The 16,626-nt window shown below is 44.3% G+C and overlaps 1 protein-coding gene across 3 annotated transcripts in view; it reads left to right on the forward strand.

Moving 5' to 3' along the window:
* The first annotated feature begins 13,659 nt into the window (after window positions 1-13,659).
* robo3 (roundabout, axon guidance receptor, homolog 3 (Drosophila)) overlaps window positions 13,660-16,626 on the forward strand; it is a 149,579-nt gene continuing 146,612 nt past the window's right edge. For 2 of the 3 annotated variants that reach the window (XM_047607191.1, XM_047607192.1), the window contains exon 1: window positions 13,660-14,252. In XM_047607191.1, coding sequence (XP_047463147.1) covers window positions 14,099-14,252 — 154 coding nt within the window. In that variant the 5' untranslated portion in view covers window positions 13,660-14,098. The remainder of the gene's footprint in view (window positions 14,253-16,626) is intronic. The other variant, XM_047607194.1, reaches the window with a different exon arrangement.

The following is a 16,626-nucleotide window of genomic DNA, read 5'->3' on the forward strand; positions in this document are numbered from 1 at the left end:
GACTTACACACGTGCCCTTGGGCAAGACACTTTTGTAGCACACTTTGAATCTCATAATCAGAATGTTTTGCGCATATGTTCCTTATCCGAGTGATGGACGAGAATTCTTCCAGACAATGCTGTATGTTTTTTTCATCACCAATCATTTTCCGGTGGTGTATTGCCATATACTCTCTATTAAGTCCTATGGAACTTGCAGCCCCTTTTGTTACGGCACGAGGGACCCCAGATGATGCCCGTCCCGGGTCGTCCATCACCCCTGTCACACGTCCCCCGCACCCCTGCAACTGCTCCCCGGCCCGCATGCATATTCACGGGAGCTGGTGTCCTGTCTGAGGAAACCTAATTGCCCCACCCTGTGTATCACTTTCTCGGTCAATATAAAAATGGGCTAATAAAGAGGGGCAAGATTCCCCTGTGGTAATGGCGCCCCAGGGACCCCTGACTAATTAAAGGACTGCCGCTTCCAATGAACAGTAATCACTCACAGCTTTGGGTAGACAAACACAGGAGCTTTCAGAGGATGAACAAACAGGGGATGCAGGCTTGCTCTGTTAAGACTTTAAAGAGATAACATAATAAATGGAATAGGGATGACAAGATATTTTCCTGTGTAATTATTACAGCACGCATATACCACACGCTTTTAATTAAATACGGAGATTAATCCAGGTTAAAGAAGTTGAAGACCCATCATTTCTGTCTCATATTAAAGCTGCTCACAAAGAAGGAAATTCTGACAAAGAGAAGTGGGTCTGAGGAGTTTTTTTTATTTTTTTATTATTATTATTATTATTTTTCACTTCTGCCACAGTTGAGACTGGACTTTGTGTTTAAAAGCTCACGCCTGGAAATAATACTCCATGCATAGAGTGCATATTAGATTTAGTTTCAAAGTGAATTCCGATTATGCGATGAAAGCTTTTGTATTCAGAAGTGACATTAGTCGTGAATGTCAGTGTTCAACATTTGGCTTTCATCAGCTCGTTCAGTGACAGCGTCGTCCTCTCTGATGAAGAAAACATGAACATGACAGTCTGAGGGGTTCACTTATTTGGTTTTTACAAATATTAGCTGGAATTATTAATCCAGAAGAATTAGGAGACTAACAGAGTGTATTGTATCTGGTGCATAAACTGGCAGTAATCATGTTTTAGTTGTGGTTACTGCTGACTGGACTGATTCAAGGTCTACCTTGAGATCTTGTTCCAATGCTCAAATAATACTGCATGATAACACATATAAGCCATATAAAATTTGTATGGTTTAAAGGTGTGAGTCTTTCTTTTTTGTTTGCACGGGTCCCGCTGTGATTGTCATGAATAAAACAGACATACATTATTGTGCTGCTCTTCACATCCTCGCAGAACTTCATTCAGGGCCAGATATGGAAAATTAGCGCGGACCTACTTTGCTGCTAATGACAAAGCCTCTTAACTTTTGTTCTCAGGGCTCAAGCGTTACTTGTGAGACCAGGCAAATTGAGACACCGTGAAGGTCTGCTGAAAATCTTCAAATGTCAGGCTGCAGCCCGTGAGGTGATCAAGCATCAAATCTTAACAAGATCCTCCTAACGATCTCAATGAAATGCTCGGTGACTTAATTAGATGATGTGCCGTGCTTTGTGCCAGGGAGAGTTGCGCCTGGGAGCAAACGAACACGGGTGGATGGCATCTATGGTGAGGAATCCAGGAATCTAATGCCTTCAGTGTGAAGATTTCATGATTTTTATTTGGTGATATAAAGATGATTATTGCATTTTGGTGTATCCCCGTAGTTTGTGTCGCATTTTAAAACATATTAAATTAATAGCCAGACAGCTAGCAATGTACTGCTTAACACAGCCAAACTTATTATAGATGGTTTAACATAAGTAAATGTGGGTGGGTGGATGCAGTGCATTCTTTCTCCATGGACATTGCGATGAGCTTCAAGCAGAGATTACGAAAAAGTCTGGTAAACTAAATCACCAGTTCAATGAGTGTGTGTCCAAACTTTTGAATGGTAGTGTATAAGTCACCCTACAGGTTATTCCACCCCAAGATGTTGACATTATGTAGGGACCCTTACACTCATTATAAAGAGTGTATGATTCATGTCCTATATTCCCAGTAGTACTAACAGTGCGTTTACATGCAGAGCTTAATCGAGCTATGCTCAAAATTCGACTTTCTCACTACAGTCCTTGTCCCAGTTTACATGCAGCGCAAGAAAATCGAATAACTGTTCTCCTCCTCCACACTAGGTGGCGATAAGTGTCTTTTCAGCGGGATAATACCACGTTAATACGGCCCGATTTCCGGTTGACTAACAAGAGTCGTTCATGCTGGTGCAGGTAAGATTCGCGCTATCCCTCAGACGGTTCTTCTAGCGGCTCCGTTTCTCTTCTTCTTCTTCTTCTAAATCCGACTTTCTTAGACGTGTTTGTTCCGGGGTCACACGCCAGCGCCGTGGTTGTGGAGCATGCGCACACGCATTATCCGATGAAAACTCCGATTCCAATCGCATAATCTGGGCGTCTCAATCGGATAATGAGAACTCCGATTTTAATCGTAACGTGTTTACATGCACTTAAGTTCTCCTGTTAAGGCAATAATTTGTTTTTTTTTTTCACGTGCATGTAAACGCACTGAGTATGATACACACCAACATATTTGTCATAGAAAATACATGTTCTCAGATTATTCTGCATTTTAAACAATAACACATATCAGAAGCCAAAATTAGGACTTGGATGTCTAACTGTGTTTAATAGGCTATTACCAATACATGGTCTGCTATTGATATCTGGTCATTTTATTCATTGTAGGATTTATGTTTAAGGCGTGAACTGTTCCTTTTGTTCATTCAGAGTAGCTGTGAGCATATCAGAGAAGCAATCTGTTGAGTAAAATCCTTCACCTCAGTTTTTCCATTCAAAAGTTTGAGTGTATTTGAGATCGTACAATGAAAATGCAACGAAATAAAATCCAGAACTGGGTGATTTAAACCAGTTTCGATAGTGTTCAGCAACTTCAGCGACACCAACATCTATAGGCAAAATCTAAAACAGTATGTCTGGCCTAGACACCTCCGGTCATTGTAAACCAACAAAATTACGCCACCATTATTAGAGCACTGTCATTTCCTGAGAGGCTAAAAATTAGTCCTTTGCCAGCGGGCCAGTCGTGCTAATGGCTTCAGTGTGAAAGATGTGAGAGCATCGGTACCAGCGGAGGAAGGCCAGTGGGTGCCTGGAAAGGAGCCACTCATCTCTCCATCCTAATTGCCATGAAAACTCCATCTAGTTGGGTTTATGGAGTGGCAGGAGGGACTGGTGCCCTTTGAGAGGTTTTGTTAAGCTGGCCCTGGCTTCTCCCGCTCCCGACCACCCCCACGGGCTAGAAGAGGTGGGCTGCAAATGGACACCAGATGGAGGAAGCATAACAGAGAAGCAGGGCAGGAAGAGGAGGGGGTTGAGCATGGAGCATGGTGGGACACTTGGCTCGCTACACAATCCTCGCTGTTCTAAGCTGCGTGGGCACTTGGCAAATGTACTTTCTTGGGACGCGAAGAAGGCTACATTGTAAAACTTCATCTGTGCAATTGGAGTTGTTGGAACGGTTTTGTAATGTTTCATAAAAATCTAAGATATTTCAGTTTTTGGTAAAGATGTTTACAAAAAAAAAATAGCCCTCAATATAAAGTTTAATGAAAAAAGTGGTAACACACCTCCTGGTTTTTGGTTTGTGCCGCGTGTGTTATCCTAGACAATTTCCCGGGGCCTGACCAGTGTCGGCACGGTTAACCAAGCAAGGCCTGTGCATTTGCATCACGGAGACAGTGGTGAAAATAAACTGTCGCGGTCTAAATTGAGAGGGAAAGATTGACAATGGGTCTGTCTTGTTGTGGTGTCTGTTAATCATTTCCCGAGCCCCTCTGGCCTCAATAAAGCAGAATAAAAGAATATAAAAGAACAATTTGGGCTGCCCCAGCTGTGAATAACCAACCCATCATGCCACACAATAGCCCAGTCACGCTTGCCATAATTCAGCTTGTGATCTCAGACACGCCCCTCTCTCTTGCCACATCTTTGTTAAAGTCGGCCGTCAGGCATATCATTTTCCTCTCCCCACCCCTCATGCATGGCCAGATGGTTAAAATCCATAATTCACAGCCAAAAAAAAAAAAAAAAAAATCCACATCCCTCCATGCTTTGACATTACTCTCACCCTGGCTCATTATTGTCCAGGAGCGGTCCACCTCCTTGGCTAATTAAGCTCAGCTTTGTCGAGCTGGGGCGCAATAGCTTAGTGAGCTGGGAGGAGGTCCCAGCACCTGGGGAGGCTACCTGTTACAGTGCCTGGCTCATCAGCCTCACAGAAAGGGAGAGGCGGGCTGAGATGGAGGGGGGCCCCAGCTGGCTGCTCTGCACTGGCACTTAGAGAAGGGGCGGGGTAGAAGCCGCTGGTGCATGCAAGTTGTTTTAGAAGCCTTGAGGGTATTTTAGGCGAGACACACCTCAGTGGGTATGCATGCAGAATACATAGGTTTTCAATTTCAAGTGTGCACACGTTTGTTTAACTTGCTAAAATGCACTTAAGCCCTCTCGGGAAGAATAGGCCGGACTCATCAAACCATGGAAAGCTCTGTGTGTTTAACATAATTCGTCACCACAGCAAATCCAATTCAACTTTTTCACCGACAGGCAAAACGGATGGTCACTATGTCATGGCATTCATAACATAAGAGGATAATGGTTCATATAAAACAGGGGGGATATTGTTTTTTTATGTTGTTAATTTATTTTTTGGCAGTACTGTACCATTTTTATGGCCTTTAAGACATGAAATTAGACTTCCAGCATCATCAGACATCAGGTGAAGGATGCACAAAGATGACTAAATCTCCCCAGGTGAGTCCTGGTTGAACCACTTATTAAGCTGGGACTGGCGCTTGCCATTGATTTTCCCCTGGAATGCATGGCCCCTTTGAAGTTGGCCGTCCACTGTGCACAGCGCTGTGGGAAAGCAATCAAGCTCAAAAGTTTTCCCCTCCTTCAGATTCTGAGGCTGACAAATAACTCATCTTTTTTAGCTCCAATCAATACGACGCAGACCTCTTCACTCTCGCGCCGCAATATTTTCTCTCTCAAATGCTGATTGGAATGAACTCCAGTGTTTCGAAGGTCCGCGCGTGTTGATTGTGAGAACGCGAACCAATCTCGTTGAATGCTGTGAGGTCCTTTTCCAGTCAAGTCACATCAAAGTCTCGCTGCCGAGCGGTGCAAAGGGTCAGTCTCCAAGAGCCACTTGAAAAGGCGGCCGCCTGCTGCAGGACCGAAGGAGTCTAACCCGAGGGAGCGGACGCGGTCTAGGGCTTAACAAAATTACCACCTTCAATTTGGGGAGGTGGGGCCGGTTATTTTTGTAATGCATATTTAAATGAGTGCTTTGCATTTATCTGCATTCATCTGAAAACTAAATAGTATGAAAAGAAGAATAAAAGGAGCCACGAATAGGTGTGTGGAGGGGAATTCATGAGATGCAAATATCTCATATGATAAATCACAGGTCCGTCTTGTCATACTTAATATCCATGGAGTCAAGGCTAATTGTGCTTTTGTTATGCAATTACCAAGAGTTTACTCAGGATTTAGACAGCCAGGGTGTGCGGGGTGATGTTAGCGCATTGTTTGACTTCCTCCTTTCATGGCCCCGCAAGTGACTTGGGCCTCTAGAGATCAGATAATCCAGAACTAAAACATATTGGCCCTGTCACTCCTGGTTTCGCTCCCCGCCATCTGAGCGTTGATGAGCAGGGATACATAAAGATGACAATGAGGTGCCTGTCTCTGCTCTCAAAGGTGCATGTTTGCCTAAGTTTCAGCCATGACAGCGGGCAGCGCCAAAAGTTTGCTTTGAAGTTATGAGGCAATTGGAGGAAATGAGGAAATCAGCTGCTAGGCTTCCTGGAGAGTCAGTTTGTGAGAGGCGTGATTGGACACAGCGCCCCAGAGGGAGACAGAGGCCATTTTGCTCAGGGGGGGAGGGGGTGGGGGTGGGCTCTCCTTCTGCCCTGCCAGCCAAATGTATAGGACAGAGTCCCCAATTATGGCACTTTAGCATATGGGCAGTGATGTGTATGCATTTCTAATGACGGCCCTTGCCAACTGCTCGCCAGTCCAGGTCATTGGCACATGATATTTATTGCCCCACCCTGCAATTACTGCTGCCTCCTCTCCTGATGGCAGTTGTGATTGAAGGAGGGAGTATCGTACACCTGCAGCCCAGTTGGGATGCAGGAACTGGCTGCATGCCTGTCTTTAGCCCTCCACTATCCAGCTGGGAGAGAGGGGTTGGGGATGCATCTGGCTGTCTTTGCCCAAGCTCAGATGCTCCCAAAGGGGGGAAAACTGCAGCAGCAGACCCCAGAAGTGCACACTACAGGACCTGGGCACAGATGTTCCACCCTGGTGCCATGCGGTGTCTGGAGCCATGCTTCTACCATTCTGATGCCCATCTGACTGCAGGTGCTGGCAGGAATCGCGTCTCGCCGCTCAGGACACATCAGACATTAACCACACTTCATCTTAGCTAACACCCCATCCAGGGGATCGGGACTCACACCCTGTCTTTACGCTGACAGGCAAAGCCACTGACATGACAATGAGCCAAGAGCTTTCCTTGGATGTTACATGTAAAATCAAAACCCTTTATGTATTGCACTGGGTGAAGCTTCCCAGGAAGCGCTCAAACACCCAGCACACATCTATTTTCACACTTTAAGAAATAAACCTTGTGCTCAATTATGTCCATAATTTTAGAAATAAAAGGTTTTTATATTTAAAAATACAGTGAGATTCATGAAACATGCATAAGCCAGGGAGCTGATTCTAATTCAAATTTAATGAATCTAAAATAGTGATTGCTTTAATATGATATGATACAGCTTCTTCATTAAGGATGCAGTTTCACAAATCTTAAGCAGTCCCTTGGAATAATAATGCAGACTGTGACCAGTACGTTTATAGTCAAATTTGTCTCCCTTCATTAGATGATATTTTTGCCAAGGTTAACGTGAAACTGCACAATAGACCAGTTTTGCAGAAAGCTTCTTGAATCAGGCAGCATCTGTAAGTCACTGTGCTTCATGGAAAGTTGTGAAATTGTTTCACTCAATCTGACTGACACAAATAAGAAAATAAAATCTCAATTTATTTCATTTATTTCCCAGGCAGATTTTCAAGATGCAAGGTTTTGTCAATAGAGCTTCATGTTCAATAGACTGTCTAAAGAAACGTAATACGATTTCAGTTGTGGTGACGCTTTCTCACCTTAAAAAAGATTGTTTAAAGTCTATAGACCCCTTCACGGTTTGTAAACTATGTGACGTTTTTTGAGGGTTGGGGCTTAACTGGATGCCAAACACCTCAAACACTATAGCTTGTAAACGGCAGTTAGCTTATTTCAATGGTCTGTTTTGGCAAGAATGGACGTGGAAAAGTGTGAGTGTTATTTTAAAAAGTTGACTCATGGGACTACATTCACCGACCCCTACACTCTCACTCACTGGATGGACGATTTGAACATAGGAGGACACAGAAGGGACGAAGTCTGGACTGTCTTTATCAAGTGAACGTCTGCTTGGACAACCCCTGCAAGTAAGCAGGGGCATTAACATTAGCATGTAACAAGAATCTTCCAAATAATGATTAACTTAACAAACATTCACTTAACTTTACATTTGTAAAATCGTCCATCCAGAGGATGTAATGTTGCGTTAGCTAGCGGTTACCATTAGCATTAACACAACAAGAATCCCTTAAATAAGGATTAACTTAACTTAAATTTCAGTCACTATTTAGTCTAACCCATAATGTTTTCCAGACTGAAATTGATGATGCATTACATATTAATCTAACCTGATATAATGATATAATCTAACCTAGTTGTCTACGACTGTCAGCAGCTGGTAGCGGCTGGTATGTGATAAAACTTCAAGTTAGTGTTTTTGATTTTTCGTGTTTTGGCACCAAATACAGCAAGACGACATCTTCATGGTTGAAAGTGACAGTGTTAGCCTCAAGCTTCCCTCTGTTCTGCCTCCAGCTAACATAGTGACGTCACACTGAACTAGGCCATTCAGGGGTCTGTTCACCTCCACCTTCCAGAATGACTGTATTCTGTGCTGTGGCCCATTCCCACATGCAGGATGTTGTTATGTGTTGACCAGAAGGAATGACTTGCAAATATGACTGTATGTCTATTCTGCATACAGATGATAGGGGATCATTTGGCACTACAATACTGAAATAGTGTAAAAGGCTACTGCATAAACTCATGAATACATGTGCAAAAGATCCTAATGATGATAAAGCTCATGATTTAAGGTCATAGAACAGTGTCAAACATATGGCAATACCGGTATTTGGGATGTTTCATTAAGTAAATGGAATGTCCCATGTTGAAAATGGTTCTTGAACGCACCATAACCCTGTGTTGTAAATAGCATGCACAGGTGTCAATCTGCTTGATTAGCCAATTAGTGAAACAAGTTCACCTACTGGGTATCCAGGTGAGTGGGCCAGACAGGAGAGACATGGAGCGAGAAAGAAAGTCATCGCTAAAACTCAGTTCAGTAAGTTATAATGTTTAAAGTTAGTGTGATTTAGTTTGGTGGCTGTCGGCATGATTTAGTGTATTGTTTGCTGGAGAGACTGGACTGTGGGAGCCTTTTTCCATCTGGAGTTTTTGTTTTTTTGGGATTTTTTTTAGTCTGATATTAAATTTAAAGGTCAAAATGTAATATGTACTTCTGGAACTATTTCCTGGTAATGACTTGGGAACTATGGGGCTACAATGGTTTTCTTAATGCATGAGAAACCGAGCTCTCATAGCTGCATATGAAATTAACCGGGTCTCTCTGCACCCAATAAAGAGTCCTACCTTCCAACTGCTGCTATACACACATCCAAAAAATGAATACTTTAGAAGACCTGTCACCTGTTCAACCATGCAAAGAGTGATTACTCAAAATAGTTTTGAAGCTCACATCTATACTTGTATTGTGTGATATTCAAAAAATCCCAATAATTTGAAGTGGTTTACCCACTGTCCTATATTATAAGAGAACACAGCGCACACAACTATTCCTCACTGTGTCCACTGATTTAGTAAGAGTAGAGGACAGAACACAACATCCAGTACTAAACGGCAGACAGCAATAAAATTAGACTTTTCTTTTGAAGAACTATCAGGTTGTTCATAAAAATGTACTGTCAAAGAATAGCTAATTAAATGTAAACATTTACATAATGTACCTGTACTTCTTTGCACTAAAATGAAGGGAGTTGGAGTTGTCATTATTCTGCTATTATGTCGCTGGTCCAGCCCGCTCTTGGTCAAATTGGACTGTATGTGGCTTCTGAACTAAAATGAGTTTGACACCCCTGCTATTGTAGATGATATTATTCTCAAATAGAAGCTGGTTCTCAAATACTAGTGGGTCTGAAATACAGTAGAAGTTTGTGTTCTTTTGGAGCAAATAATGGCTGGTTCCAAAACATGCCAAGGGAAATAACAGGACTACAATGATACACATGATAAAACATGTATTTGTCCGTGTTCCATCTTATGTGTTCTCATTGGAGTTTCTCCTTTTACCAGAAACCCATTTCATTCTTTAAGTTACAGCTGCTTCACAGGGTGAATCAGTTCAAATACATTTGGTGAGTCTCTGAGTTTGAATGGTGCCAGCAGGTCAATCGTTTACTACGTGTACTGCTACATTGTTAGACTTCCCATTTTCAATATGGTAATCCATATTATTCCACTTTTGCTGTTTTTTCATCAGATTTTATCCGGCACTTTTGTTCATGACCAACAGCCTTCCAATCATTCAATCGGTCTGAGCTGTCTAGTTATTGGTACGGCTTAATGGTGAACAACATAAAATTATATGTGCCAAATACAAACATATTAGCGTATTGACTGATTGATTGATCGGGTGTAAATGTCAGTGACAAACAACTACAAGTATTGACTGAAGGATTCCCACTGTTGTGGGTATTTCGGTTGCCTTTTTTTTTCTTTGTCCGGCTGTGTGGGAATGTTGAAAGGCTTGTTATGAGCCTCATAGCGAGAAGTCCGCCATCCGAGAGCATGTTGACAATAATGACCCATCTGCATCCATAGCTGCATTAACATTTCTATTAAAAGGCCAAACGCTCAGTGAGCCACCACTCATTCCTTTGTTTGATTTATTAGCATAAAATCTGGTTTCATGCTTCAAGCCGAGGTCGTCGATACAAAGCAAAAGGTCGCCATGCAGATAACCACTATTCTGCACTGTGGTCACACTTGGTTAGAAAATGTTGAGTTATTTGATGAAAACAAATGGCATTTTACCAACTAATGGTATTGCTACTTCTACACGCGTTACTGCTGCTCTGACTGCAACCTGATTAACCACCAACTGACATGCTGAACAATGGATTCTAAAATTAAAAAAAAAAAAATGTTGAAGTCTGCTTCTTCTCGGTTTCTTCTTCTTCTAGGTTTTTGTTATTTGTAAGACAGGAAGAAATATACTAACGTGGCCTCATCAGAAACAAATAACCCATAAATCCTGGCCTCGAATGTGTTTATTTTCTTAAAGTGGAATTTTTCAAAAGGCTCCATGTTTACACTACAGAAATGAGTGGTAAGAACATGATCGTCGCGTATTACGTGGCCGAGGAGAGTCGTTACTGAGAATTATGAGTGGTTGTGGAGAGAAACCAGGGAGCATGCAATCACACGCATGTCTCTGTAGTGGCACTTCACGGCTGCCTCATTACCGCTAGTTTATGACAGAAATAAAAGAAGGCAATTCGGTGCCGAAGATAATTGCAAGAGCACTGTCACCATGCGCAAGTTCTGTTTCGCCATATTCTGTCCCACCATGTTGTCATCAAGTGACTGCATCACTGTGACTGTTTAAACTTCTTGGGGAAAAAAATAAGGGGCCAGCGTGATATTAATGAAGCTATACTGAGAGTTTGCTGAGTCCAAGTCTCAGTCGGTGTAAACAAACACAAAAGTAAGTGCGAGCCTCGGGCTGTCAGTCCACATCCTCTTATGCATTCCCTGTGCTGCACACAAGCTCCCTCATGATGTAGCTTGAGTCTACATGGGGAGAGTGAGCGAGGCGCTTCTCCTTTAGACTGTTAATCCCCCAGCCTGAGACCCGGCTGTGGAAGTGGAAAGTCTGCTCTTGAGGAGATTGTTGAGGAATTAATGTGTGTGTGAGTGTGCATATGAGGGTTTTTTTTTTTTTTTTTTCAGTCGGCGAAGAAGCACAGAGCACCTTAAGTGCTGCAGTGCAGCAGTTTGAAACAGAGACAGAAAGTGGTGTTTTGAATTTTGTCTCCAGTTATATTCAAAACTTGCCATTCCCAATCACGACGTCTGCTCGACGCTTTGAGAAATAAAAGCTGAATCTGTGAACATGTCCATGAATTTGAGAGTGTCTCGGTCTACAAGTTTGTTCCCCCAGCATGATGTGATGATTTCACAGACAGCTTACTGTGATGGAAGGAAAGTTTGCAGTTTTCAGATCCCTCGCTTAATCTTCAGTAGGGTTTACTATGGAGGGAAGTCCATGACAGTCAGCAGTCCTTGGTCTTCTTTGGTCTTCAGGTGGTTCTTCAGAGCTTTGAGGTTTTCTTGGGCTCATTATCTTGCTGTAGTATGGGTCCTTCCCTGCAAATACAGAGTGTTATTTCTCATTGATCAAGATGGAGTTGGTTTGGTACAGATGGCCATCTTAGCCCACCACAAGTGTTTGGCCTTGTTTCCTTTCCTATAAAGTGAGCTGATGATATTCTCATCCTCTGAGACCACTACCAAGACAGTCCTTTCTAGTCTTTTGTATCAAATATCTTCGTCAGAAATACCACTTTTGTTGTGCCAAGTGGGGCTTGAGATACAACTCATCCAGTTTCCACAAACTAATTTGCAGTTCCGTCCAATGCCCTTATGAGCTTTTATAGTATAGCATTTTTAATATATACACAAAATTTAATGGTGTTCAGTCTGAAAATGGCTTTTTGTAAACATTTAACCTCACAGGATACTATTCAGTTTGATTAAGGGTCGACTAATGCTGCTTGAACTGAAGGATACAACTAAAAGAAAACGCTTGTTTGTGTTTTGTGTGATTCTTTCTAAGCTAACAATGAAGGACAGCTCGGATGTTGTTCCTAAGATCTTTGCCGGAGCATAATCAGTTCCCAACAGAATGGCCCCACATCAAGTTTCTGCCACAAACATGGCAGAAAGTTGGACATGGCCGGGGAGTTTCGTAAGGCTTCCATGTAAAGTGGTTTCAGCGGATAAAAAAGATCACACCTCGGACACACAATCCGGCCCGTCAGTGGCTATCGATCACCGCCGCAACTTGTCCTCGTTCCATAGCATGCCCATATTGTACGCCCATCACCGCCATATGTGTTGACGTAGCTGGCACAGGCGGCCCATGAATGGAAAACCCCCTAAAATGAGGAGGGACCGGAAAAGACCCCAGGAAAAGGGCACGGGACGGGGGTCGTCACGGCAGCTTTGTCTGCGGGATGGCTCCCATTGTCGCGGTGATAGAGCAGGAGGACAGGGCCCTGATGGGGGACGGGCATCGTTAATAGGAGTCACACTGAGGCTGTCAGCGTGGCGTCCGGGAGCCACATGCGACCGCGCTGCTACGAACGTACGTGCATGTCAATGATGATGTGTGGACCGCGCGTTAGTGCTATAGCATGCTTGAACGTGATTGAAGGCATGTGCCTAAATGTCTTTCATCCATATGCACACAAAGGCACGCATGCACTTATGCAACCTCCTTAATATATAGCTGAAACGCATAACATTACACCCCCACCGGAGCAGTTTGGTAGACTGAACTAAAAATTAACCAAACTACATGAGCTTCACACACATTTTTATTTTTATTCGCAAACTTCCAAATCAATTAAGAAGAAAGTTGCGTTGCACGGATTAGTCTAAAATAGACAATAGTTTAGTTGGGAAAGCTAGAGCGGAGACTTTGTTAGTATCATTATCAAGCAGCACCATATCCCACCATCCTATCCGTGCTGCCAGGAGGATAAACTCTGATTCTTTTTGATGTGAACTCTCTCTCTTGTGTATCTAACAAAATTAAACCTGCAGCCCCGTTTCCGTGAAGATCTCGACGTGGAATACATTTTCAGGGTTTGGCAGCAGCAAACAAACGGTGTCAAGCGGCACAGCGGGGGAGTTCAGCCGGTCCCATATTTGTTTGTGTAACACATACTGTATGTGTGCATTTCTGCATATGGCGTGACCTTTGGTGCGCTTGCTGTTTATGGTTAAGACAGTGACAGTAGTTGTCTCCGCCACCCCAATTCATAGCCTCCTGGGATGATTATTAATCTAATAATTAAACATTTATTGCCAACTGCACCTGCGCTCTTTCTCTTTCTCTCTGTTTCTCTTGCGGACCCCCACCCCCGGGACCCCATCACACAGAGAGAGAGAGAGAGAGAGAGAGACTGAGAGCGAGGGAGGGTGGGCTGGAGGGAGGGAGGGACACAGGAGGAGCCAGAGGGAGGGGCAGGAGCGAGGAGCGCAATCTGAAGGGGTCATCATCACATTGCTGGATTCTTTTACACAGGCAAGAGGCTTTTTTTTGTGTGTGTGTGTGGTGGCAGACAAGCGTGTGAAGTTATTTGATCTCAGAACAAAAGAAACAAGGAGGAAGGAACAATCCGATGCTGGGAGGGAATCACAGCGAGGGGCCCCTCCGAATCAGCCTGACATCTCCGGCCAATTAATCCACCAAGCTTGATTTTCTTTTTATCCACTTTTTCCGCGCCCCCACCTCCAGATTTCTCTGCCTCTTTTCCCCAGAAATGTTTAGAAATATTTGAGTGGCTTGCGGGATCAAAGGGACATCTCTTCGGCTCCTCGCCAGCGATCAAGGAGGCGAAGGAGCTCCGGCAGGAGGGACGGTCTCGCACTTTTAAAAAAGGACAGACGGAGAGCGTGGGAGAGACGGTGACAGCTACGGCGAGGGTGGAGCGCAGGTGCCTCTGTTCAGGAAGATGCTGCGTTACCTGATCAAGACCCTGCTGCAGATGAATCTGTTCACCGACACCATCCGGAGCCCTAACAACGGCACCGACCTGTTCTTCAACGTGTCCCTGCCCTCCTTCAACAGCTCACTGCTCGACTGGGGAAACTTCACCGGCTTCAACGGTAAGTGCACGGAATTCTCTCCCGCGTCCTTCCCCTGGTTTTGTCTGCCTCCTTCTCATTTTTATAGCAAGAGTAAAAAAAAAAAAAAAGACTGAAAGCACTCACCAGAGGGTGTCTTTTATGATGGTAATGCGTAACTGATTCGTGGAGGGCGAAAAAAAGGGAAAGTGGAAGGACGTTATGACAGAATCATGCTCTACTCCTCTCAGGTAATTGACACGATGAGAGTCTGTGATTCATGAAATCAGATTTTTGGAGTCAGATCCGGGGTGTGAAGCGAAGTCTCAGTTTTACTTTCTGATTTTCCAATTCAGTGCTTATCTCGAAGTGTAGCTGGAAATTGAGGATGTGTGTCTGTGTCTGTGACAGCGCTGGTTTGAAGCAAAAGTTGCTTCATTGTAAGTCCCTCTCAAGATTTCTGTCAGAAAAGTACAGTGGAGAAAAAAAAAAAAAGAGAGAGAGAGAGTCAACGGCTGACTGCAGCAGACCGGGATCACACGCTTGTCAGAGTGTTTTGTGGGCTCCGGGTGAAATGTGACGGAGACGCGGCGTTACTCAATAACGGTCTATTTCGCAGAAGCGCGAGGGGCAGCCCGCTCGCTCCGTTAAATGAAGCTGTCTGCTGTCAGGCACGATTGCGCTGGAGCTGTCACATCTCCTTAAACTTTTGCCACGGGGTTCCTCTCCTCCTCTCCGTCAGCGATTCTCACGGCTCTCGCTGGTTCCTTTTCGCTTCGCTTTTGCTCCAGGTGGAATTCACAAAAGCCTGTTTTTTTTTTTTTGTTTTCTTTACGGTTGTTCAGCAGACTTTGGTTTTGTCGTGTGTCTGTGCAGGCTTATTAACATGCTGTAATGAGATGATGCCCCCACGCTGTGCAGCACTCTAACGTTGGAGCTGCATATATACATATATATATATATATATATATGTAAGTACATGTTATGAGTAAGTGTGTGTTTGTGCATGTGTATCAGGCGGAGTTGAGTCAACACATCACCTTGATGTGTGCTTTTATGAGCACCGTGGCTTTGTCTCCATGCCAGTGCATACCAATGAAAGCCGCGTTCAGGCACGCACACGCAAGCATGCACGTGCGCCACTGCCAGGTGTATGTGGCGTTACAGCGTTACTGTGGCTCAGGAGCCAGTGTATAACTCGACCGCGTGGTTTGATCGCTGACATACGGGTCACGTGCCGAAGTGTCCACGAGCAAGACACTGATCTCAGCGGCGGCTGCTTGGCACTGGCACATGAATGTGTGTGCAGTTGTGCGACTGCGTGGATGGATGTGCCATTGTGACTTATAGATAGGAACAGAAAAGTGTTTCCAGCTCCGTGCTGGTTTCTAAAACATCCAGCTGCTTCCCGGTTTGTGTCCATCGACTGGTGCTAAAGAGGCAGCAAGAGGGTGCCCTCTTTGTGTGTATTTTGTCACAGAAGGGAGTGACGCTTGCCTTTTGATCAGTGGACATGTGTGTGAAAGGTGGTGGATCGGTTTCTGTACCCCCTCACTCCCCCCCACAGCCCCCACCCTCCCCATCCTGATAACCAGCTTCAAGCAGCGTCAATAATGCAGAGTATATAGCTTCTCTTTCATTGCCCTCACACTTGTGTTTCTTTTCTTTTTTTTTTGTGTCTCTTTTCATCCGCGAGCTCTAATGGAGTGCAGATTGACCGTGGGGCTTCGCTCCCAAGATCTATAGGGAAAGTAAGCGCGATAGACGAGGAGGAACAATGAATCTATTGAGGAGGGATCTATCTGGAGGAGAGCAGCGTGGACCGATAGGGGCTGATAGGCAGACGTGCCTCCGGTGCATCGGGCTTCATATTCTTTGGGATCTCTCCCTTGAGCTCCCAGAAACGGAGCCTCCTCCCCACAATCTTTAAGTGACATCAATACACTCGGACAGCCTCTGTGAGGAATGGTTGTAGATGTAATAGTTTTACTAATCAGTGATCAATGAGGAAAGGCGTGAAAGCCCTTGCTATTGTAAACTAGTGTAAAGGATAAAGATTGACTACGTGGAGAGAATGAAACGGAAAGGCAAACACTGATATCAGACCGCCTGGAACAGAGATCAATATCACTGTCTCTTCAGGTACATTATCCAAACAAAAGCAGATATGTGGGTTGATATTCTTAACATCGTCGTTTTTGTCAACCATAATAGAGATATATTCCATCAGCCATCATGTGCTGAATCATCATAGGGGGTTTGTGTGTGTGTGTGTGGGGGGGGGCGGGTTGCTAGGGGCCGGTGGTCAAACCGAGGGTATCCAGGCGAGAAGCTCAATAGCAAGGCAGTGGGCGGACAGCTTGTGTGGGTCGACCTGGAGCTCAGAGGGAGGCTCAGTGGGAAAATCAATGCGGCC

Source organism: Mugil cephalus, chromosome 15 (genome assembly GCF_022458985.1).
Source record: "Mugil cephalus isolate CIBA_MC_2020 chromosome 15, CIBA_Mcephalus_1.1, whole genome shotgun sequence".
Taxonomy (NCBI): Eukaryota; Metazoa; Chordata; class Actinopteri; order Mugiliformes; family Mugilidae; genus Mugil; species Mugil cephalus.